Raw genomic sequence first — 21,905 nt, 5'->3', positions numbered from 1 at the left:
GGAAGACCTCGGAGATGACCGGCTTAATGAATGGTGTGATTGACTCCCAAATGCCAACTGGGTTGAAAACTTGTTGCTTCAGGTAGACGCCAACGAAAAGATCATGATGGCAGCGGACTGTCCTGCAACAATAACCTATCTAGTCAGAATGAGCAAAAGAAACGTGTGTGACGATGAACGACCAGACAACACACACACAAGAGGCAAACAAAATGCCAAAGAGGGTGTGCAGACTGTTAAGCAAACACCCGTGCTGAATGGAGACTACGGCACGACGGTGGCACGATGGGCACCGGCTCGCATCGAATGTCCTGATTGGGAGAGCTGCGATAAGAGCTGCAAAGAGGGTGTGTTATCGTAGCTGCGCATGTTTAGGCCGGGCTAGGTGTCGCTGTAAGAAACGTTGTCGAAGGATGCAGGTTGCATTTGTTGATTTGGAGGAAGAGGTGACGGAGGAAGCTGCTGGAAAGGAAGGCCATGGCGACAACTCATCGACGTTGGGATTGTGGACAGAAGAGGAAGGAGTGCCCGGGTAACGAGCTGTGTTCCTTCTGCATTTGGCTTCATCTTCGTTCACCATTCCACAGACGTTTACGAGAAGGTGCGAACCGGGCGAATCAACCTGCGGGTCATTTCAAGGCAAGTGCATGCGGGCGTGCACAGCAGTCTACGGCATATGCGAGCATTACGGTCACAATTGATACAGTGTTGGAAAGGAAAGAGCCACAAGTCCTTTATTTAAATTTCTCGTCATTCAAGGTACAAACAGGCAAGAGCGCAAAAGATGCAATTGAAAAGAGCACACAGCAGCAGAAACAAAAGCCAAATAACAGCAGACGCATAATCAGATAGACGGCATGAGCTTGCCGGCCAGCAGTATAAGCAGGAAAAGAAAGAAAAGAAGCAAAATAAAACAACCAAAAAACACATGTGGCAATCTGTAGAATCGAAACAAACACATCAAAGTTCTCACGCATCGGATGCTCCTTCCCGCTTTGGTGATACCCGGCCCCCTTGGCTTTTGTTATCGTCTTGGGGCAGTCGCGGGCCATCGTTCGGTGCAGTGACTCCTTCTTTTTGCTCATTTTTTTTTTTTTAAAAAAAAATCGGTTTCTTTTGTTTTGTTTTTCGTTCGGCCCTTCCGTCGTCGGCCTTGCAGGGGCGGTTCGATCAATCTGGTCTGGGGTTTGCTCCTTCCCGCAGCGGTCCTGCCTCCCCGTTCCGCCCCTTATGTTGTCTAAGTACATGGAAAAAGAAACATCTCCTTTCTCTTCTCCTATCCGTCCACGCAAGGGATCTTCCAGCGGTCCCGCCTTCCCGTTTCCTGCTTCCCGTTTTGTCGCGAGCAAATATAATACAAAAAAATGACAGATCAAAAGAAACGTCAGATAATGGCGACACGTCACCATGTCCCTGGCTTTTCTTCTGCTTCCACGCTCCTTTTTGATATTTTTTGATGGAAATAAAATAACAAGAAAAGAGCAAGCAGCACAAAAAGTAAAAGAAAAGAAAATGGCAGAAAAACAAATCGATATCTCGTCCCCGTCGCTGTCAAATTTTTTGAGGATAAAATGTATCCCGAACTTTGGAACTAAAGAGTAAGATAGTTGGAGGAAAATACAGAACAAGGAAGAAGGCAAAGCTCTTTCTCTATGGGGTGGTGTATTTGGTGACAATGAAATTTGTAAGAGAGAAAAGTGAAAAAGGCAGCGAAGAGCTGCAAGCAAAACAAGAGCGTGTAAATGCACAAAAAAATAATCCCAACCGGACAAAACCCTGTTTGTCGAAATAAAGTAAACGAGATTTGAAAATGTGAGGGGCACGACACGCAGCAAAGCCAGACAAAGTAAGAGCAGCATCACAAAACAAGGCAGAAAAAGAACAGCAGAGAAGGGGCACACGAAAGAAACAGAAAATGCAAGGCTAGGAACTAAAAACACATTAATTGTTGTTTGAAGGGGACGTGGGGGAGTACGAGTTCTGTCCCGGCGGCGCACGGCCAGGTGTTCTCGGAGAGAACGTGGGCGACGTCGGCGAGTAGCTGGGGCTCGTCGGGGACGTCTGCTGGTTGGGCGACCGCTGGAACGTCGGGCTCGTAGGAGAGTACGCCTCCGGCGACGTCGGCGACCACGTCGGCGAGGCCGGCGAGTACGACGGGCTCGTGGCATGGATGTTGGGCGACGCCGGGCTGTAGTTGGGGCTGGCCGGCGAGTACGACGGCGACGTCGGCGAGTTGAACTGCGCAGGCGACGTCGGGGAGTAGTGGCGCGCAGCCGAGGGCGACGCAGGCGAGTAGCTGGGCGACGTCGGGCTGTAGTTGGGGCTTGTCGGCCGCATCATGGGCGACGTGGGCGAGAACGACGGCGACGACGGGCTGAACTGCGGCGACGACGCGAACCGGCCGCCCATGTCCATCATCGGCGACGTGGGCGAGTAGCCCTGCGCCGGCGACGACGGCGAGTAGCTGCCGTAGCCGCTGCTGAAGGGCGACGTGGGCGACGTGCTGAAGGGACTCGTCGGTCGCGGGCTGGCGCCCGAGTAGCCGCCAATGCCGCCAAAGCCGCCGCCGCCGTACTCGGTGCCCAGACCACCAGCGGGCGTCTCCGAGCCGGCACCCATAATGGGCGAGAAGTTGCCCATCGCGGGAGAGCTGATGCTCAGATAGCCCGAGTCGGCCAGCGGCGAGCCCGTGTCGTACGGCGTGGCCGCCCCCTCGAGCTGGCTGCCCTTGATCGTCAGGCCGGGCATCAGACCCATGCGCGAGTTGTCCGAGATGACGGTCTCGAGCATCTTGGGGTCCAGGAGCACCTCAAAGTGGCCCGTGCCCATCGGCGCCAGCTGGCCCAGCATGACGTTCTCCGAGATGCCGCGACAGTCGTCGAGCTCGCCGACGGCCGCAGCCTCGAGCAGGATCTCGACCGTCTCTTCAAACGAACAGCGCATGAGCGCACCCGTGTCGGCGCGGTTGATGCCGTGGCGCGTGACCGCCGCGATGCTACCGCGGTAGGTCATGACGTCGACGAGCAGCGCCAGATGGCGGTGGTTGACGTACGAACCGTCAAAGGACAGCACGGCCGTCAGCTCGCGCAGCAGCGTCGACCGCGCCGCCTCGATGCCAAAGACGTCCACAACCTGGTGCAGGTCGTTGGTATACGTGCGCTTGGGGTCGACGCCGTCCACGGCCAGCACAGCACGCAGGGCCGAGCCCTCCGTGTCCAGGTACCACGCCGTACAGCGCGGGTCGTCCTTGGCGGCCAGCAGAGCACCGTCCTCGGTGGTGATCAGCATCGTGTCCTTGTTCAGGAACGCACGTTCGATGCCGGGTACACCACGCAAGGTCAGGGTGTCGAGCAGGTGCGTCTCCAGGCGCTTGAGCATGACGTCGTCCTCCAGCTGGCCCTCCTCGTCCTTCTCGTCCGACTGGCGCACCGTCCGGATGCGGATCACCTGGTCGTCGGCGTTGTTATCGCTGAACACGACGCCCAGGTCGCTTGGGTACTCCTCCTTGATGCGGTTGGCCACGTCCTCGATGGACAGGCCCTTGTCGAGCATCTTCTGACGATCAAGCGTAATACGCAGCATCCACCGCGACTGCTGGTCCAGGTTGGTCGCAACATCCTCGGGAATGAGAAAGTACGATTCCAGCATGTTCTCGTCTTCCACAATGTTCGTCCACCGCACGTCGGGGTCGTAGTAGATCTCCGTCACGGCCGTCACCGACCGCAGGTTGGTGTGCTCCACAATGCTGCGGAGCTCCTTGGCGCGGTCCTGCGTCGGGTGGCGGCCGTCCTCGTCGTCCAGGTAGACAAGCATGGACGGGGTCTTGATGTTGCTGGCCACGTTGAGAATTTCCTTGAGACGCGGCACACCGAGAGTGACGTTCTTGGACGACACACCGGCAAAATGGAAGGTGTTGAGCGTCATCTGGGTTGCGGGCTCACCAATCGACTGTGCAGCCAGCACACCGACCATCTCACCGGGGTTCACCATGGCGCGCGCCCAGCGGCTGCTGAGCTCGCCCATGATGTGGTCAAAGGCCAGACGCGTGAGGCGCATGTCGACAGCAAGACGCTTATAGGACAAACGCGAGCGCAGCTGCGCCTTGATCAGGATGGTCGAGTTCTTGTCGGCCTCGAGCGAGATGGGGTCGCTGCCGCGGACCACCACCATGTTGTCCAGCGCCTTCTTGACGGCCGGGATGACGTCCTGGGGACGCAGATCACTGCGCTGGGCGTCGTCCAGCTTAAACAGCTTCTGCGCCGAGTTGATGATGCGCACAATGTTGAGAGGCAGCTGCATCATCTCCTCGTCCTTCTTGCCCAGGATGTTCGTCAGACGCTTCCTGCTGACAGACCGGATAAGCTCGCGGTCCGCGATCAGCGCCTCGTACTCGGCGTCGAGCAGCTCTTGCGCCTCGGGATCGCCCGCAATCTCGTTGGCATACTCAAGCGCATCGAGCGCCGACGAGCGCGTTGGGCTCATGACATCCAGGCGGAAACGCTTCTCGTAGGCAGGAAGCGACATGTTCAAGAAGTCCACGCGCTGCTCCTCGATCTTCGCACCGTCGAGGCCGTCCTCACCGTAGACGAACTGGATGATGTCACCCAGGGAGTTGCGCACAGTACCGTCGTACTTGGCGCTGACGTCTTCCAGGGCCTTGACCAGACGACGCTGGATGTAACCCGTTTCGGCAGTCTTGACCGCCGTGTCAATGAGACCCTCACGACCCGCCATGGCGTGGAAGAAGAACTCGGACGGCGTCAGACCACGTAGGTACGAGTTCTCGACGAAGCCACGGGCCTCGGGCGAGTAGTCGTCCTTGGTGAAATGGGGCAGTGTGCGGTACTTGAAGCCGAAGGGAATGCGGCGGCCCTCGACAATCTGCTGGCCGACCAGAGCCGTCATCTGCGAAATGTTGATGGACGAACCCTTGGAGCCGGAACGGGCCATGGTGACGGCGTTGTTCAAGTCCTTCAAACTCTCCTGCGTCGTCGTACCGGCCTTGTCACGGGCCGTGTTGAGGGCCTTGGAGACCTTGTTCTCAAACGTCTCACGGATGTTCATACCGGGCAGAGCCTCCAGCTCGTTGGCGGTCGCCTGGGCCGTGAGCTGACGCACCTCCTCCTTCTGCTCATCGATTTGCGCCTGGACCATCTCAATGGTCTTCTTGTCGGGAATGGTGTCGCCGATACCAATGCTGTGGCCGTTGTGCAGCAGCCAGTAGTTGACGACGCGCTGGCAGCCATTCAGGAACGCCATGGCAGCGTCGGGGCCCAACTCGTTGTAGCAAATATGGATAATACCGCCACCAGAGGCGCCGACAATCTTCTTCGTCATCAGACCGTACATAAGCTCACCGGTCTGGATCAGAATACCATCGTCCTTGAGAGCCATGTCGTCGTTGCCGGCCTTGAGGCTGACCGTCTTGGGGATGACAAGACTGATAATCTGCTTGCCGGTCCACCGCGGGCGCGGCTTGATAATGGCCGGGCTGGGGATCACACCATCCCACTCGGGCACCCAGAGCATGATGTCCATGACCTGCTCCTTGGTGAGGAACACGTCACGGCGACAGAGCTTGTAGGCGCCTGCCAGCGTATCTTGCACAATGCCCATCAGCGGGCCGTTGCGCTGGGGCGAGACAATGTTGAGCGGCACCATGCACAGCTCCTTGACTTCGGCACGGGTCTCCTCCGTCTGCGGCACGTGCAAGTTCATCTCATCACCGTCGAAATCGGCGTTGTACGGAGACGTCACCGACAGGTTCAGACGGAAGGTGGAGTACGGCATAACACGGACACGATGACCCATCATGGACTCCTTGTGCAGCGAAGGCTGACGGTTGAAGATGATGTAGTCGCCGTCAATCAGATGCCGCTCCACCTTCCAGCCGTACTCGAGCGAGATCTGGCCCGCACGACGGTGGTGGCGCAGATCAATGCGCGTACCGTCGGAGCGGATCACGTACTTGGCACCGGGGTGCTCGTTGGGACCATTCTGCACCAGCTGGTGCAGGCGGCTGATGTTGTAAGGTGTAACAGTCTCCGGGTACGTGAGCGTGCGCGCAATGCTGCGCGGCACACCGACCTCGTCGAGCGAGATGTTGGCGTCACCCGTGATGACCGTACGTGCCGAGAAATCGACACGCTTACCCATCAAGTTGCCACGAAGACGACCCTCCTTGCCCTTGAGACGGGCGCGGATGGCCTTGACGGGACGGCCACTCTTTTGCAGGGCGCGCGGAATGGCAGCAATGTCATTGTCCATGTAGGTGGCGACGTGGTACTGCAGCAGCTGTTCGAAATCGGACGAAATGTGCGCGGGCGAACCCTCGTTGATGGCCTGCTTGACGTTGGCGTTGGCACGAATAATGTCACCCAGCTTGAAAGTCAAGTCATCTTCGTTTCGCATGCCGGTACCGGTGCCGTCCATGGAGATACTCGGACGCACAGGCGGGGGTGGGACGGGCAGGACCGTGACCACCATCCACTCGGGACGGGCGTAGTCGACATTGAGACCCATGTCACGGATGTCGGACGTGCTGATGCGGCGCATGATATTGAGGGCCATCTCGGCCGTCAGCATCTTCTTCTCCTTGACCTTGCCGCCCTCGTCGCGTTCCACCTCATAGTGCGACCACAGCTGCAGGCCGGTCTGGCGCACAGCGGGCTGGGTGTTGCCGCAGCCGCCATGGTTGTGCGGCGCCTGCTTGCCCAGCTTGCTGCCTGGGTTGGGGTCAAATTCGTCGTCGTTCTCCGACTTGGCCTCGTTCTCGCAACGCTTCTTCTTCTTGCAGCACTCCCAAACGCGCTGGAACCGAGCCTTGGGGTCGCGTGTGTTCACAGCAGCCAAAAACTCAGGATCCGTCTGTAGTAAGGGGGGGACAGGCGAAGAAAAGAAGTTTCAGATTAGCACAAATTTCACCCAGAAAGAAAGAAACCCAAAAACAAACCCGGGACGTGGCAAGGCAGGCTTGCAAAATGAAACCATATCAAAGACACGTTCCAGGGGAATTTGCTCTCAAGTACTAACCCGATCGGCGAGAACCATGCTGCAGTTGTGGCAGACGATCTCGAGGACCTTCTTGGTCTTCTTGATGAAGCCCGGGTGGTAGACGGGCTTGGCCAGCTCGATGTGGCCAAAGTGGCCGGGACACTCGGACATGTTCTCGGTACACGTCTTGCACTTGAAACCGCGGTCGACGGAACCGAGCAGGGGGTCGTTGACACCGCCATCACGTGGCTTGGTCTTGGTTTCGTCCATAGCCTCCGGATAGATGATGTGCGCGACACTCATATTCTTGATCTCTTCGGGAGACATCATGCCAAACTGAATCTCCTCAATGGTCTTGAGGGGCGCACTCGAGTGCGCAAAGTAAAGGTTGGCCATGGTTGCGGTGGTCGGGGCGCAACGCGCGTCGATCGATGCGGTCGCAGAACGGGGAGGAGTGGACGGGGCTTGTCGTCGAGAAGGATGCGCGCAGCGATGACAAAATGGCGCGAGAGATCACAAAAGGAGAGCGTATGTCGAGACGCGTTGGAATAAAACGAGCACGAAGAACGGAGATGACCGACGTCAAGGTGAAGCGTGAGGAAGCCGAGAAAGAACGGTGAAGAAGACGAGGACGAAAATGACAGAAGAGAGGTCGGAAAAAAGGGAACACAAGGACCAGAGAGAGAAAGGAACCAACCCTGGATTCGTAATGTCGTGATGCGCGCGAACGCGAAAAACACGGTCGTGAACGAAACAACAAAAAAGAATGGCAAGGATACAAACGGACAACCGTTGCGATGCGAGCGCGGTATGCGAGAAGGCCAGAGACGAGCCGGGCCCCCGATCACGATGTACGCGTCGATGGTGTTGATCCTGGATGAACGATGGCAGCCGAGTGCGCGCACCGTCAAAACACGGCACACAAAACAACGTCCTCAAGCCCAAACGACTTCACAGACAACCCCCCGGGGCCCCAACAGGGAGCGAGCGTGCCTCAACGGCGACGAGGAGCTGAAATCGGCGCCAATGTGTCGATAAAACCGTGCGAGGCGGCGATGACTTGTCGATGAGATGGTTTCGTGGTGTTTTGATGCTTTTTGCTCTGTCGCTCAAAGACGAATAGCGAGACAAAAAGCCGTCAGCGCTGGTCGTGGCAGGCTGAAACAATGGTAAAAAAAAGAGAAATCGATCGCGGAGAGATGAACGACGCGGTTTTCGATGGCGAAGACGCGCGGGCGACGGTGGTGGAGGAGGGGAGGGATGGCGATGCGGATAACGAGGATGTTGCGAGAAGGAGAAAGTGAGGCCAAAAAAGAAGCGCTACGCACGGCGAGAGGGCAGGGAAAAACTTCGCTCCCTTCCTCTTGGGAGGCGTTGAGCGTGTTCCAAAAAGTCGCCTAGCCGAATGAGGCTTAGCCTTTCTCCTTTTTGGAGTCTGCTAAAGGAAATCACGTGAGATTAAGGATACTTTGGAGGTACATGGACTGATGGTTCTCAAGTCGTCTGCCCATTGCGGTGCCTCAGGTGCATAGTGGGCTGCAGCTCCCTGCGCTGGCCTTGCCCTCAACTTGCGCTGAATGCAAGTACCCAGCAAGTACCTTGTCCTGGAAAATAAGCTCTTCGCAGCTTCCCCCAGGAGAGACCCACACGCCACCCAAAGAAGGGCGGTTGCCTATTCGTAAGGCTTTGCGTGCACAGTGAGTCAAGCGGGCAGGAGCGCAATAAGGGGCGGTGGTTGCCACCTGACGTGGGAGGCGCGATTGGATGCCAGGCGTTGCTGACACTAATGGGGCATTTTCAACGCGCCTTTGTCGATGCTTTTCCACAGTTCGCGCACGCCATCGCGACCGGAAACAGCTTACGCGAGCCCGAGTTGCATTGTTTAACAAACCAACAGAAGCAGGTTCCGCTTTCAGAGTTCCTCGACATGCAGCGCAAACCGAAGTGTTGGACAGATACATTCAACAAGGCGGACAAAGCCAATAAAGCAATAAATGTTTGCAAAGACGTTGAATCATTCCAGATGGTCCCTTTTCCCGGCGCACGCCCCAAACCCGATGCGCCAAACGCCTCGCAACCATGCCGATGTCAGATTAAGACAATTGGCAAATGACAAATGACAGCAATACATAAGCACCGGCACCGCCCCTCCTCCCCCGTCACCTCCTCCTTGTCCGCCCGCCTTTGGCGGCCTTCTTTGTGCTCGCGGAGAGGCGGTCCTCGGCCGTCGCGCCGTCCGCCTCGAGGTCGACGCTTTGGCTGTCGCCGGGGCTGCGGCGGCGCATCGTGCCGGTGGAGACGGCGATGAACTCTTCTTCGCTGTCGGACTCGCCGAGGTCGTAGAGAATGGGCATGCGGAAGGCAGGGCGGGTCGTGAGGCCGTTGGTGGAGGCGGGCGTGGGTGTCGTCGTCGACGTCGACGCCGCGTCCTCTGGGGGTGCGCCTGGCAGCGCGGCTGCCGACAGGTACTCGGCCGCGGCCGCCGGCAGGTCCTCGTCGGACGGCTGCTCGACCGTCAGGACGTCCACGTCCTCGTCCTCGAGGTCGAGACGGCGCTTGGTGATTTCCTCTTGCGGGTGCACGTCAAACTCGTCCTCGCGCTCGACGTAGATCTCGTTCTCCTCGACCTCGGCAAAGTCCGGGGCGAGGGCCGACCACTTCTGCGGGCTGGTGACGGACCAGATGTTAATGCGTCCCGTCTCGAGCCCGCAGGCGGCCAGCAGTGCGCGGTGGGGGTGCCACTCGATGACGCCCTGCTCCTCCTTGGGGCCCTCGAGCATGCGCACGAGCGAGCCGTGGTTGCGCTCCCAGATGTAGAGCTCGTGGTTGTTGTACGTGGACGCCGACACGTACTCGGCGGTGGGGCTGAGGGCGATGTGGTTCCACGACAGGCGGTTGACGACGTCCTGGAACTTGTGCTCCTCGGGCAGCTGGATGGTGTCGGGGTCGAGGTCCGGGCTGGCGAGGTTGGGCATGTGGAGGGAGCGGATGATGCGGTCCTGGGAGTTGGCCAGCAGGATCTTGCCGGAGCTGTTGAGGCGCAGCGTGGTGACGACGCTGCCGCAGGCCTTTTTGGAGAAGATGACGTCGCGTGTTGTGGCGTCGATGATGTTGATCCAGCCCTTGCTGGTGGCGCTCAGGATGTGGCCGCCCGAGGCGGCGTAGATGGTGACCGTGGTCATCTGCTTGGCGTCTTCCTTGGCCCACTTGTCGCGCTGGGCGGTGTCGTCGGTGTCGGGGCGCTTCGGCCGCGAGGGGAGCACGTACTTGACGTCAACAGGGTCGGTGATGTCGACGAGGAGGGCCTGGTCTTCGTAGATGGAGGCGACAAAGTGTGTTCTGGTAAGAAAGCGTTGTCAGTTCCTCTTTCTCTCTCCTCCCCCCTCCGTCCCCTCTCTCTCCTCTCTCTCCTCTCTCTCCTCTCCATCTGCATTCTACTCACGTTTTCCATGGATGCAGTTCGGCAATATAGACGGGCGCTTTGAAGCGCACCTCGCGATGCTTGCGGCCGTCTTGGAGATCCCACAGGACCGCCTTCCAGCCCTGGCAGGCCGACAGCAGGTAGCGGCCGCAGCGCGACCAGCTCAGCGACGAGATGCTGCGTGAGTGGCCCCGCAGCTTCCGCGCAACACCCATGGTGTCGAGGTCCCAGACGACAACGGTGCCATCGACGCGGCCGGAGGCGAGATAGTCGCCTTTGCGGTTGAAGCGCAGGCAGGTGGCATGGCCGGAGCGGATGGTGTTGGTGATGTGTTCGGGGTAGTCCTGCAGCAGGTAGTCCTCGGAGAGGAGGAAATTCATCGTGGGAGGGCGTGGGGGCGGCCGACGGCGACAAAGAAACTTGGACAACGTCGTCGTCGTCCGAAAAACAAGAACAAAAAAAAAGCCAAAGCCAATCGCAGATTTAGCGGTCGCGGGGGTGGGACAGGACAGTGCAGTAATACGCGATACAGGGGCCAGCCGCGTCCTGTAGAGCACCAAAGTACGTCCAATCAGAGGCGGCAGTGGCGCGCAGTCTCTAGTGGTTAGTGCCGGCCCCCCGAGTGACGTTGCAGGGGTGTGTCCCCCCCAAGCGGCCGGGCCGCCTAGCGCTGTAACAAAGACCGAAGCGCCGGCAGCCACTCATCGCCCCTCCTTTCACCACCTCCTCGCATCCGACCTGGTCTGTTCAATGACGTGTGACACGGACAATCTACTTCTCGCTCCTCTGCATGCCACTTTTCTTGGACCTCTGCTCGTGGGGCTTCATTGATCTGGACATCGACCGGCACAACTTTGGACGGACACGCGACACGCGCGGCGACAGAAAATGGCCAACTCAAAGTAGGTCGTCAGAGAAGAGGCGGATCGAGAAGACGAAAACCACAAAGACACAGAGACTCAGAAGACTGACCCCCTCCTCTCCCCAGGTACGAGTACGTTCGCCTCTTTGAGCAGCCCGACACGCTGCTGCCGAACACGTGGATCGTGGTGCGCATCGACGGCCGCGGATTCACCAAGCTCTGCAACACGTACGGCTTCGCAAAGCCCAACGACAAGAGGGCGCTCGATCTGATGAATGCCGCGGCCAAGGCCGTCATGGCGGACCTGCCGGACATTGTGCTGGCATACGGCGTCAGCGACGAGTACAGCTTCGTGTTCCACAAGACGTGCCAGCTGTTTGAGCGGCGCGCCAGCAAGCTGGTGTCGACGGTGGTGTCGACGTTTACGGCCTTTTACCTGCATCTGTGGCCGACCGTGTTCTCTGGTGGGCTGGTCGACGACGTGCCGCTGGTGGCACCGCTGCTGCCGACGTTTGACGGTCGGGCCGTCTGCTACCCGAGCGTGCAGAACCTGCGGGACTACCTCAGCTGGCGGCAAGTGGACTGTAAGTTGGGAGAGATTGGGGGGGGGGGATTTACTCTTGCGCCCACGTCCTTTGCTGACACTCTGCCTCCCACTCTGCCTCCCAGGTCACATCAACAACCTCTACAACACAACCTTCTGGGCTTTGGTCCAAAAAGGCGGCATGGACAGCGTCGAGGCAACAGAGCTTCTCAAGGTAGGCCACTCTAGAGTCGGAAGATGATCTTCCCATTTTGCTGACCTTCTAGGGCACATTCTCGGCCGATAAGAACGAGATCCTCTTCTCGCGATTTCAGATCAACTACAACAACGAGCCCGAGATGTACAAAAAGGGCAGCGTCGTCTTTCGTGATGTAAGTGGAGAGCGGAAAGAGTGGCGATGAATCAGATACCGCTGCTACCTATAGAGCTAACACAGAGAGTACGAGCTGGTCGACCCTGCGAACACCAATGCCGCGCAAACCGCCGCGGCTGCCGACAACCAGGCCGAGCCGCTGGCACTGTCCAAGTCCAAGGCGGAGACCGACAAGAAGCGGCGGGCCAAGGCGCGCATTACGGTCGAGCACATGGACATTATCAAGGACGAGTTCTGGGACCGCCGGCCGTGGCTGCTGACAGGCCAGCCGGGCACACTGCCCAAGCAATTGTAGGGTGGGTAACAGACGGTCGGTGTTGTGGCTGCCTCCAACTCCGTCGGTGTGCAACCTTTCTGCCTTTTTCTATGTCTTTTTTTACGCATTTTCACCTTGTCAAGCTTCCATACTAGACACACAATACCCAATATTCGTTGTATAAAACTCCAGACCGCTTTTGGTGATCCTATGCCATGCTCGCTGTGATACCCAAGAAAAACATGTACAAAACAAGACAGAACCAGGACAAAGGACAAAGGACACGATGTGCATCGGCACCCCAGAGTCCACTGTCACAACGCCTATGCGCTGGCCTTGGCCACTTTCTGTGCCTTTGGCGCCTTCTCGGCCGCCTTCCTCAGCGCCTTCTCCTCTTTCTTCGCGGCCTTTTTGGCAGCCATCTTGGCCTCCTTTTCTTTTGCCTTTTCGGCCGCTCTCGCTTCCCTCTTGGCCGCCTTTTTGGCCGCTTTTTCTGCAGCCTTTTCTATTCTCCTCCGCGTCCTCTTCTCTTCTTTCTTTCTCCGCTTCGCCTCGTCTTTTTGTGCCCGCCGCGCCTCCTTGCTGTCGGATCCTTGTTTCCTCCGCTTCTTTTCCGTTTTCTCTTCTTTTCTTGTCTCGTCGTCGTCTTCACGTCGTTTCCGCTTCCCCGTCGTCGTCATGCCGGGCTTTATCGTGTCATCCCGCTCGGGTGTCGTCTCGGCGGTGCTCGCCTCGCTGCCGCTCGTGGCACTCGTAGCACTCGTCGCACTCGTCGCACTCGTCGAGCTCGTCTTCGCGACCTCTGCATCCATCGTGCCGTCAATCGTGCCGCCCCGCACAAAGTTGGCGTACAGCCCGTACGCTCCGCGGTATTTGCTATAGCCCTTGTTGCCGCTCAGCATCTCGAGCCGTGTCGGCCCGGCCGGCGTCGGCGTGGCCGTGCCATTTGTGCTCGAGCCCGTCCCCGGCGTGCCCAGGTTCTTCAGTTGCTGGTCGAAGGCGTCGAGCCACCACTGGTCGGTCGCGGCCGCCTTTCTGTGAACGGAATCGGTGCCGAGGCCCTGCTTGTCGTCTTTGCGCGAGAGCAGCAGCGGACGCGCCAGTCCGGACGAGTCGTCGGAGGGGTGCAGCGTGTGTCCGAGGCCCCGCCAGCCCTGCTTCTTGAGGTAGACGCTGGCGTCCATTGAACGGACGAGAAGAAAGATACGTGAAAAAGCGAGAATGGACTGCGGCGTTCTGGTGGCTAGGTATATAATCGATCAAAATGCCATCCTGAAGAATCTATAGTGTAAAGCAATATATATGTTTTCTAAGTCGCGCTTCAAGAATCGCCGTGCGTGGTCGTGGAGGTGGTCGTGCAGATAGAACGTATGGGAGAAAAGCGCCCAAGAAAATCCTCCCAGAAAATGCCCAGACGTTACGACCTGTTTTTTCTGCCGGATTTTTTCTCCTCAACTTTTATGTGGGTCCACTCACCGCCCTATCAAGCCCTCTGTGTCGTTATCAAAATTCCACTCACATTTTCTAAGCTACACAATACGACGATTTAGAGCATAAACAAACGACATTCCCTATCTCACCAACCTCCGTCATCTCAATCCCAACGCAGAATCTGCGACGGCCACCGCAAGAACGGATCTGCTGCAGCTGTTACCCAATACAGAATTTTGGTATACATCCTGCGAATGCTCACAATGGCCTCAGTGCGCTCCAAGTCGACACCAATCGCTTTCGACATGGACTCGAGAAAAGAAATACCAGCGACCCAGACCAAGATGCAGACGACAATCCACGCCAAAGCCAGGCGACGCATCGACCGGAGCGTGCGTGCCCGGCGGCGTGCAGTGCGCACAATCTCCACGTACTCGAACAGTTCCGGCCAAGCTTCGTCGTCCGCCGCGTTGTCCGCCGCGTCATGAGAATCATGTGGGCCGCGTTCCGACGCTGCTGCATCGGCCTCATCGTGATCATCGTCGTGGCCGCCGTTGCCGCCACTTCCATTCCTGCCACCACTGCCGCCGCCGCCTTTCAGTTGCGCACCGTAATAGTACGCGTTGTGGCTCTTGGTGAGAATGGTCTGCGTGGCACTGCGAACGTCTGTGCGTCGGCTGTTCCAGAACGGCCGGAGGCGCGCGATACGGGGCCAGAGGACGATCTTGATCTTGGCTGCGTGGATGTACGTCGCCCGCTTGTCGCTGTCGCTGTCGCGCGCGCCGCCCACCTGTCCGCCTCTGGCCGCGGCGGCCTCGGCGGCCTCGGCGGCCAGCGCCTTCGCCTCGGACCGGGCGTACACGTAGTCGTCGGCCTCCCGCTCCTGGTCGACCTCCCATGGCGCACCCGGCAACGGGAACTCGACCTGGAAGATGCTCGGCGACCAGGCCATGCACAGCGATGCGTAGCCTGCGAGGGCCACGACGTCGTGCAGCCGCTGGTAGAACACGGGCAGGCTGGGCGCCTGTGATGCGTTCTCCGAGAGCGCCCGCTGCCGGTTGAGCAGCGGCAGCAGCAGCTGGGCGGTGTGCGCCGTCACGCGTGCGACCTCGGCCCAGAAAAACGGCGTCAGCACGCGGCCGCCGGCCTCGGCACCCAGGTAGTACTGCACCTCCTCGCAGCGCTTGAACTTGCGCAGGTAGCCCTCGTCCTTGAGCATGATGCGGTCCCACTGCCCGAGCGCATCCTGCTGCTCTGCCGTGCCGCCAAACAGCAGCGCCGAAAACACGTGCTCGTCGAGCGTCTTCGCCAACACGCCCTGCGCCACGAACGCGCGCTGCCGCGGGTCCTCGAGCAGTGCATCCCAGCTGCTGCCGCGCTTCCCGTCGAGAGGGTCCGGGCAGGCAATCTCCCCGGCATAATAGATAAACGCCGGCGAGAGGTCCGCGTCGGCCCAGGGACTCTGTGCCGGTGCGGTGGGGCCCGGCAGCAGGACGAGACGGTCGACGCCAAACGTGGACGCGCACAGGTCTTCGGACAGCTCAAAGAGCGTGCTGAACAGCACCTCGAACCATGCGTCGTCCTTCTCGCAGCCGGCCGTGTGCGGCATGCCGAACCACAGTCGCAGCGGCCGGTACCCAAGAAGATCGTGCGGCAGCGCGACGGGGCGGCGCTTGTTTCTGTCCTCCGCCTCGCGCGGCTCCCACCAGCGCTCGCCGAGGCCCAGGATCTCGGTGGTCTCGCGGGTAAACGTCGGGTAGAGTCGCTCTTGAAACCGTGTCGGGTCCGGGTTGACGTCAGACTCGGCGGCCATGGCGGGCATGGCGGCTGCATGCGTCTCGGCGAGTGTTGTCATCGTAGAAAGCTGCTCGTAGGGTTGCTGTGGCGTGCTGTAGATTGCTGGAGAGTGGTGTTTTCACGATCCGTTTTAAAGTAAAAGATGCATGTTGTGCGTTGTAAATAAAGGTCTTTCAAATAAGCTGGCACAGAACGGTCTTTTTCCGCCGCTCCCAGTCGTATCCACGCTGTTCCCAAAACAGCTGCATAGATGAGTCTTGTCGAATCCAGACAGCATTCTCGTTCGGTGCTGTCGCTTGCAGACAATACCATGAAAGAAGTGTTGGCTCTGTTGGACAACAAAGAAAACCCGCTTTGGGCATTTGCATCCCTTCACAGTCTGTTGGCATCGAGAGGCAGTGTCAGTGAATGGTGAGGTAGAAGAATAACGATTTGGTATTAATAAAATGAATAGAAAGAAACTTTCTTGTAAAGCAGAAGAAATATGCTTTGTAAGAGGTCACTTTAAGAGGTCACTTTATTTCCTATGTGATTCTGGTAGTAGTGAGCCTTCATGACCGGTTTCTATAATCATAGGCTTTTTCCTTGGAGAAAAGGACTGGAAATGAATAAATAAATTCATGAAAATCAGTAGATATACTTTCCTAAGCCGTCCGTCTGTTGTTGTCTGCAGTCTATCCAAAGAATGAAGCCCTTCACTTCCACACCAACTTTCTTACACAAAATGCACAGTGTCCCTCCACATTTCAACCAAGAGTCACACCAACCCGAAAGCAGTCTTATAAAATCCACAAAATGCCAAACAACTACGAGTATTACTATCAGAATTTGATCGTAGCGCAAAATGTCAAAATGTGACCTATTCATAAGCCGTACCTCCATAGCAGTGACAAGCTGTCCATTCCTGCCTAATATTCCAGGCAACAATTGTCGCAGCTGCGATGTAGAGCCTAGCTTCCTTGCGCGCCCCACTCTATACAGCGCTAAATTGCCCCCTGTCACCACGCGCAAAGACCATTAAAAATTAAATATAACTTTTTTTTCTTCGGCGCCACCACCACAAACCACAAAACCACCGCCATGCAATCCAGCCAACCACAGACCATCATCTGCAACGTCGTCCAGTCCGAAACTTTTCTCGCTTCCTTTTGACTCCTCTGTCATCTCCACACGATAGCATCGCATCACGCACCACCGCCCAACGCACCCGCTTTGACTCTTTGCCCGGTGCAAACAGTCATTCGCACTTGCAGTCTCCTCTCGCCCCTCTCCGCTATTCTCTCCGGCCGCGCCTTCCCTCCGCGACCGCCTTGTACTGCGTGCAAGAGCCAACCACCTTCCCGCAGCTCGCGCGACACTTCCTTCCCTGGCAACCAGCGCACTCCTGCCTGCTGTCTTTGTTGTCTTTGTTGTCTTTTGACGTCGCCCAGTCATCTCGCGTCACGACTGTTTCTCACCTTTACCCATCTCTCCTCTTCACTCGACGTCACGTTTCGATCATCTCGACTTTCATCACGCGCCTCTCACGCCCACTCTTCAAACCACACAAATCACACAAACTACAAATCCGACATCATGGCACAAGTCGACCTCACCACCATCCCCATCTCGCCCGAAGGCGGCAACGTCGCCGCCGATGCTGCCGACTCCAAGATCGACGACATCACCGTCTTCCACGACAAGGAGAACTTTACCGTCAAGCACCCGCTCATGCACAGATGGACCCTTTGGTTCACCAAGCCCGCAAGCGGGAAGGTGGGTCTACGGCCTTTGGAAGGCAGCGCCTGCTGATCCTCACGAGATCACCTGCTGACACACAGGATAGGGCGACAACTGGAACGACCTGCTGAAAGAAGTTATCACCTTCAACTCGGTTGAGGAGTTCTGGGGTATCTATGTACGTCTACTGCCGCCGTCTTTGGCTTCTTTGGTTTCTCTCACGTTTTGTCTTGGCTTCAACACTGACCCCCCGCCTGTACAGAACAATATTGCCTCGGTCTCGGAGCTGGCCCTCAAGTCCGACTACCACCTGTTCAAGGAGAACGTCCGCCCCGAGTGGGAGGATGCCCAGAACAAGCACGGCGGCAAGTGGTCCTACTCCTTCCGCGACAAGCGCAACGTCGACATTGACGAGATGTGGCTGCACACCATGCTCGCCGCCATTGGCGAGACCCTCGAGGGCGAGGACGACGACGAGGTCATGGGTGTCGTCGTCAACGTCCGCAAGGCCTTCTTCCGCATCGGCGTCTGGACCCGCACCATTGGCAAATCGATCCCCGGCCGTGGTGACGGCGACACCGCCGGCGGCAAGGGTCGCTCCCCCGAGAAGGCCCGCGACATCCTCATGGCGATCGGTCACCGCTTCAAGGATGTCCTCAAGCTGCCTGCCAACGAGCAGCTCGAGTTCTCTGGCCACCTCGACGCACAACACAGCGGCAGCACACGAGCCAAAGCCAAGATGGTGGTCTAAGGAAAGGGTTGGTGCGGTGGGATGAGATGCATGGGGATACACGGATGGTAATGGGAGGAGTGTGGGGGTGTTGTCTACACGTCAAGGTGACGAACCCATTCCGTGCGATGGGTGGTTGGTGGCGCAAGACAGGCATACAGCGAGACTCCCTGGGTCTGGCCCACATCCTGCCTTGTCGTCTTCGTCTCTCGACTACGTCACGGCTCGATGTTCGGTCCATTTGTGCCACGCACGCTATATATTTTATGGGATTTTGAGGACCAGAACGGAAATACGGACAAGAACCGAGAAACGGGAAACTGAAAGAAGGAAACGGAAAAGAAAATTAAAATCCTCTGCCAAGAAAAAGAAGAAAATCGACCTTTGTTCGCGCTGCAACACCTTTGATTCCCGGACTGCCTTTGTACCTTGCCTTTGCTTTCTTGTCGAGTATATTGGGTGCCTGATTTGGTCTTTGATTTCGGGAACGGGTTTTCGTTTTATGCTGTCTGTTGCTGGCTGTTGCTGGCTGTCTAATTCCTATTTTTCTGTTGCGTCGCGAGGGCAGAGGCACAAAAGCATTACTGTGATGATGTCACCGGAGATTGTTGGTGTTAGTAGGCGGACATTTTGCCAAAGCACGGTTGAACAGACATAATAAGAAACGGGGAACCTGGTATGAACGTTGTGCTCTGCATTGTTGAATGTGAATGATCCATCGGCCTTGTGTGCATGTCGGTGACTTCCACGACACACAGTTATCAGTTGCCGTCTCGAGCTACAAACTCCCGAACGGTCTCCTTGAACTTGCCTCGTCTTCTCTGGCCGTCCCTCAAACCGTTCTATCTATGTGCCATCGTTTCTTATCTCTCCGCCAAACGAGACAATAAGAAAGCGTCTGCAATCCTAGCTGCCCATTCGCTTGATTTGCTGGGGGGTTGTCTTCATGGCTTGGCCTGTTTGTTGTAGACCCCTAGCACCTCTCTCTTAACACCGATTCCGGCATACGACGGAATGCGGAATATACGCTCTCCTTTACCCCAGAATTACCACCCCGGAATCCCCCACTCTCTGAGATGTTATTTAGGGAAGGAGATAGCGACAGGGCGGCAAGTGACGTACAGAAGGTAGCTGGGAAGTGACGAGAGCAGGTGCAACTACGGCAGGAACTACGTATTGGTCTCTTACGTTTCCCTACACATATGGTGTTATCTTGATCCAGCACGTGTAATTCTTCATCCTCACCTGCCGACGTAAGCTCCCGAAGCTCTCTGGCTCCTTCTTAATTCAGCGGCATCGCTAGTGTGGGATACACGCGACCTCGTCTTGCGGGGAAGGGGCGGAGAGTACGTATGTTCTTTCCTGTCCGAGCTAAACTTCCTTCTTGCCTCTGATGATCGACACCGATAAGCAGTGTCAATGGCAACTTCCTTGTGCATGGCGCCCCATAGCGCTATGCACCTTTGTATCACATCTCTATGTAGTTCCTCGACGTCGACGTTTGACCCAAACCAACGAACTGCCATTTTCATCCCACTCCTCTTCTTTGCCCATCGCTGTCCACCATTACCCATCGGCGATACCACGATGTTGACAGATGGGGAGACAATGTGGAAACGAGACGACTATCGACGACAGGGCTGTTTGCAGCTACACACAGATGCATATATCGGATACGATGGCCGGCATCTATCTATCTACTTCGACCTATCAGCATAATGGAGACAACGGACTTGCCACCAACCTCTCGGGGTTTTGGATCTCTTAATATTTAACACTCGTGTTTCACTCAACATTCTCCTCCAGCGTCAAACAGGACTACGTCACCTCGGGCAACCCTTGTGCTCTCGATTTATTCCCATATTTGCTCGTAACTATTCCAACTATCCACCATCGACTTTCTTGCCCTCCCTCCACTTCTGTCTGCAGACACCTTGACGATGGCAGACCTCGAAAAGACGGCGTCGGTCCCGGCGCTCGCAGTCGAAAACGACGCAGAAATCGGCCGCATTGCGACCAACCCGCCGCCGAAGGGCAGCCATTCGGGCCTCAAGCACGCAGACACGAACAATGCCGACGCGGCCCTCCTCTTCTCCCAGGCACACGCCGCCGACGCGGTCGTGATGACGCCGGAACAGGAACGCCGTCTGCTGCGCAAGATTGACTGGAACTTGATGCCGCTGCTGTGTATAGTCTACGGCCTCAACTTCCTCGACAAGACAACCGTGTCGTACGCTTCGGTGATGGGGTTCAAGGTGCGTGTCTCCCCCCCTCTGCCCCCCTCTCCTCTCCCCCGACTTACCTCCCAGTACTAACAAACCAGGACGACGTTCATCTCATCAACCAGGATTACTCCTGGGTGGCCAGCATGTTCTACTTTGGCTACCTCGCCTGGGAGTGGCCAACAAACTACCTCCTGCAGCGGCTGCCGCTGGCCAAGTGGTCGGCTGCCAACGTCATCGCGTGGGGCATCGTGTTGTGCTGCATGGCCGCCGTCAACAGCTTTGCGAGTGCCATGGCCGTGCGGTTCCTGTTGGGCGTGTTTGAGGCGGCCGTCAGCCCCGGGTTTGCACTCTTCACGTCGCAGTGGTACACAGTGAACGAGCAGGGCTCCCGCGTCGGCATCTGGTTCTCCTTCAACGGCGTTGGGCAGATTGTCGGCGGTTTCGTCGCGTACGGCATTGCCGTCGGCACGAAAAGTCATCCTCTGGCGGGCGGCAACTTGCACTCGTGGCAGCTGCTGTTCTTGGTCATTGGTCTTTTCACGGCCGCGATCGGCATTGTCTTTCTTTGGATCATGCCCGACAACCAAATGAATGCGCGGTTCCTGACCGAGGAGGAGCGCATGCAGGCGATTGAGCGCATCCGGGTCAACCAGCAGGGCGTCGGCAACAAAAACTTCAAGTTGTACCAGCTCAAGGAGGCGCTGACGGACCCGGTGGTGTGGGCGCTCGTGTTTTATGGTCTGGTGGCCGACATCCCCAACGGCGGCATCACCAACTTCTTTTCGCAGCTCGTTGTGTCGTTTGGCTTTACAAACGAGCAGTCCCTGCTGCTGAGCGCCCCCGCCGGCCTGATCGAGGCGGCTGCACCGGCTGGCTGTGGCATTCTGGGCGACCGCCTTCGGAACCGGCTGCTGGTCAGCATTGCGGGTGTGGCGGCGTCGTTTATCGGCATGCTGCTGGTGGCGGTGCTCAACAACTCGCCGGGGCAGCGCATCGGCCGCCTGATCGGATGCCTTTTGATGCAGATGAGCCCGACGTCGTTTGTGGCGCTGTTGTCCCTGATTGCGACCAACATTGCGGGCTGGACAAAGAAGACGACGGTGGCGGCCATGTACCTGATTGCGTACTGCGTGGGCAACATTATCGGTCCGCAGGTGTTCCGGGCCAAGGACGCGCCCGACTATCGGCCGGCAGAGATTACGATCCTGGTGTGCTACGCGCTGTGTATTGTGGACGTCTTGTTTATCTACTTTTGGTGGCGGCGGCAGAACGCGCTCAAGGTGCAGGCGCGAGCCGCGCCGGGTTACCGCAAGGTGATGGGGCAGGAGTTTTACGACCTGACCGACCGTGAGAACCCAGAGTTCAACTATGCTCTGTAGCTGTGGAGGGGTCGGGTGCATTCGAAAGACATGTTGCACGCTGCTTTAACGTTGGTCGCGTGCTGTTTGATGTTGGACGTTGAAGAAAACCTACCTCGAGTGACGCCCCACTAACAACCGCCGGCTCCACCGAAGATCAGCGATCGCGACGACAATCGTTGGCGTCTTCTTCAAA

At 57.5% G+C, this 21,905-nt stretch overlaps 7 protein-coding genes across 7 annotated transcripts; 3 read left to right on the top strand and 4 right to left on the bottom strand.

Moving 5' to 3' along the window:
• Positions 1 to 1,941: 1,941 nt before the first annotated feature.
• SPBR_06326 (DNA-directed RNA polymerase II subunit RPB1) lies at positions 1,942 to 7,389 on the bottom strand (the record flags this gene model as incomplete). The annotated part of the gene is made up of 2 exons (XM_040764583.1): positions 1,942 to 6,867; positions 7,033 to 7,389. 2 exons carry the CDS (start codon positions 7,387 to 7,389, stop codon positions 1,942 to 1,944), a joined length of 5,283 nt encoding a protein of 1,760 aa, XP_040616283.1.
• Positions 7,390 to 9,152: 1,763 nt separating this feature from the next.
• On the bottom strand, positions 9,153 to 10,794 carry SPBR_07070 (COMPASS component SWD1; the record flags this gene model as incomplete). The annotated part of the gene is made up of 2 exons (XM_040765325.1): positions 9,153 to 10,332; positions 10,436 to 10,794. The coding sequence occupies 2 exons, from the start codon at positions 10,792 to 10,794 to the stop codon at positions 9,153 to 9,155; spliced, it is 1,539 nt and encodes a 512-aa protein (XP_040616282.1).
• Positions 10,795 to 11,204: 410 nt separating this feature from the next.
• SPBR_07339 (tRNA(His) guanylyltransferase) lies at positions 11,205 to 12,488 on the top strand (the record flags this gene model as incomplete). Its single annotated transcript, XM_040765593.1, has 5 exons — positions 11,205 to 11,323; positions 11,403 to 11,860; positions 11,946 to 12,034; positions 12,087 to 12,191; positions 12,261 to 12,488. The coding sequence occupies 5 exons, from the start codon at positions 11,205 to 11,207 to the stop codon at positions 12,486 to 12,488; spliced, it is 999 nt and encodes a 332-aa protein (XP_040616281.1).
• A 284-nt stretch (positions 12,489 to 12,772) lies between these two features.
• On the bottom strand, positions 12,773 to 13,633 carry SPBR_07713 (uncharacterized protein; the record flags this gene model as incomplete). The annotated part of the gene is made up of 1 exon (XM_040765967.1): positions 12,773 to 13,633. The coding sequence occupies one exon, from the start codon at positions 13,631 to 13,633 to the stop codon at positions 12,773 to 12,775; it is 861 nt and encodes a 286-aa protein (XP_040616280.1).
• Positions 13,634 to 14,043: 410 nt separating this feature from the next.
• Positions 14,044 to 15,735, bottom strand: SPBR_07035 (uncharacterized protein; the record flags this gene model as incomplete). Its single annotated transcript, XM_040765290.1, has 1 exon — positions 14,044 to 15,735. The coding sequence occupies one exon, from the start codon at positions 15,733 to 15,735 to the stop codon at positions 14,044 to 14,046; it is 1,692 nt and encodes a 563-aa protein (XP_040616279.1).
• Positions 15,736 to 17,252: 1,517 nt separating this feature from the next.
• On the top strand, positions 17,253 to 18,147 carry SPBR_07679 (translation initiation factor 4E; the record flags this gene model as incomplete). The annotated part of the gene is made up of 3 exons (XM_040765933.1): positions 17,253 to 17,432; positions 17,503 to 17,574; positions 17,659 to 18,147. The coding sequence occupies 3 exons, from the start codon at positions 17,253 to 17,255 to the stop codon at positions 18,145 to 18,147; spliced, it is 741 nt and encodes a 246-aa protein (XP_040616278.1).
• Positions 18,148 to 20,066: 1,919 nt separating this feature from the next.
• Positions 20,067 to 21,730, top strand: SPBR_07054 (MFS allantoate transporter; the record flags this gene model as incomplete). Its single annotated transcript, XM_040765309.1, has 2 exons — positions 20,067 to 20,381; positions 20,450 to 21,730. The coding sequence occupies 2 exons, from the start codon at positions 20,067 to 20,069 to the stop codon at positions 21,728 to 21,730; spliced, it is 1,596 nt and encodes a 531-aa protein (XP_040616277.1).
• Between the last annotated feature and the right edge of the window lie 175 nt (positions 21,731 to 21,905).

Source organism: Sporothrix brasiliensis, assembly GCF_000820605.1.
Source record: "Sporothrix brasiliensis 5110 chromosome Unknown Cont20, whole genome shotgun sequence".
Lineage (NCBI taxonomy): Eukaryota > Fungi > Ascomycota > Sordariomycetes > Ophiostomatales > Ophiostomataceae > Sporothrix > Sporothrix brasiliensis.
This window is presented reverse-complemented; position numbering and strand designations above follow the sequence as displayed.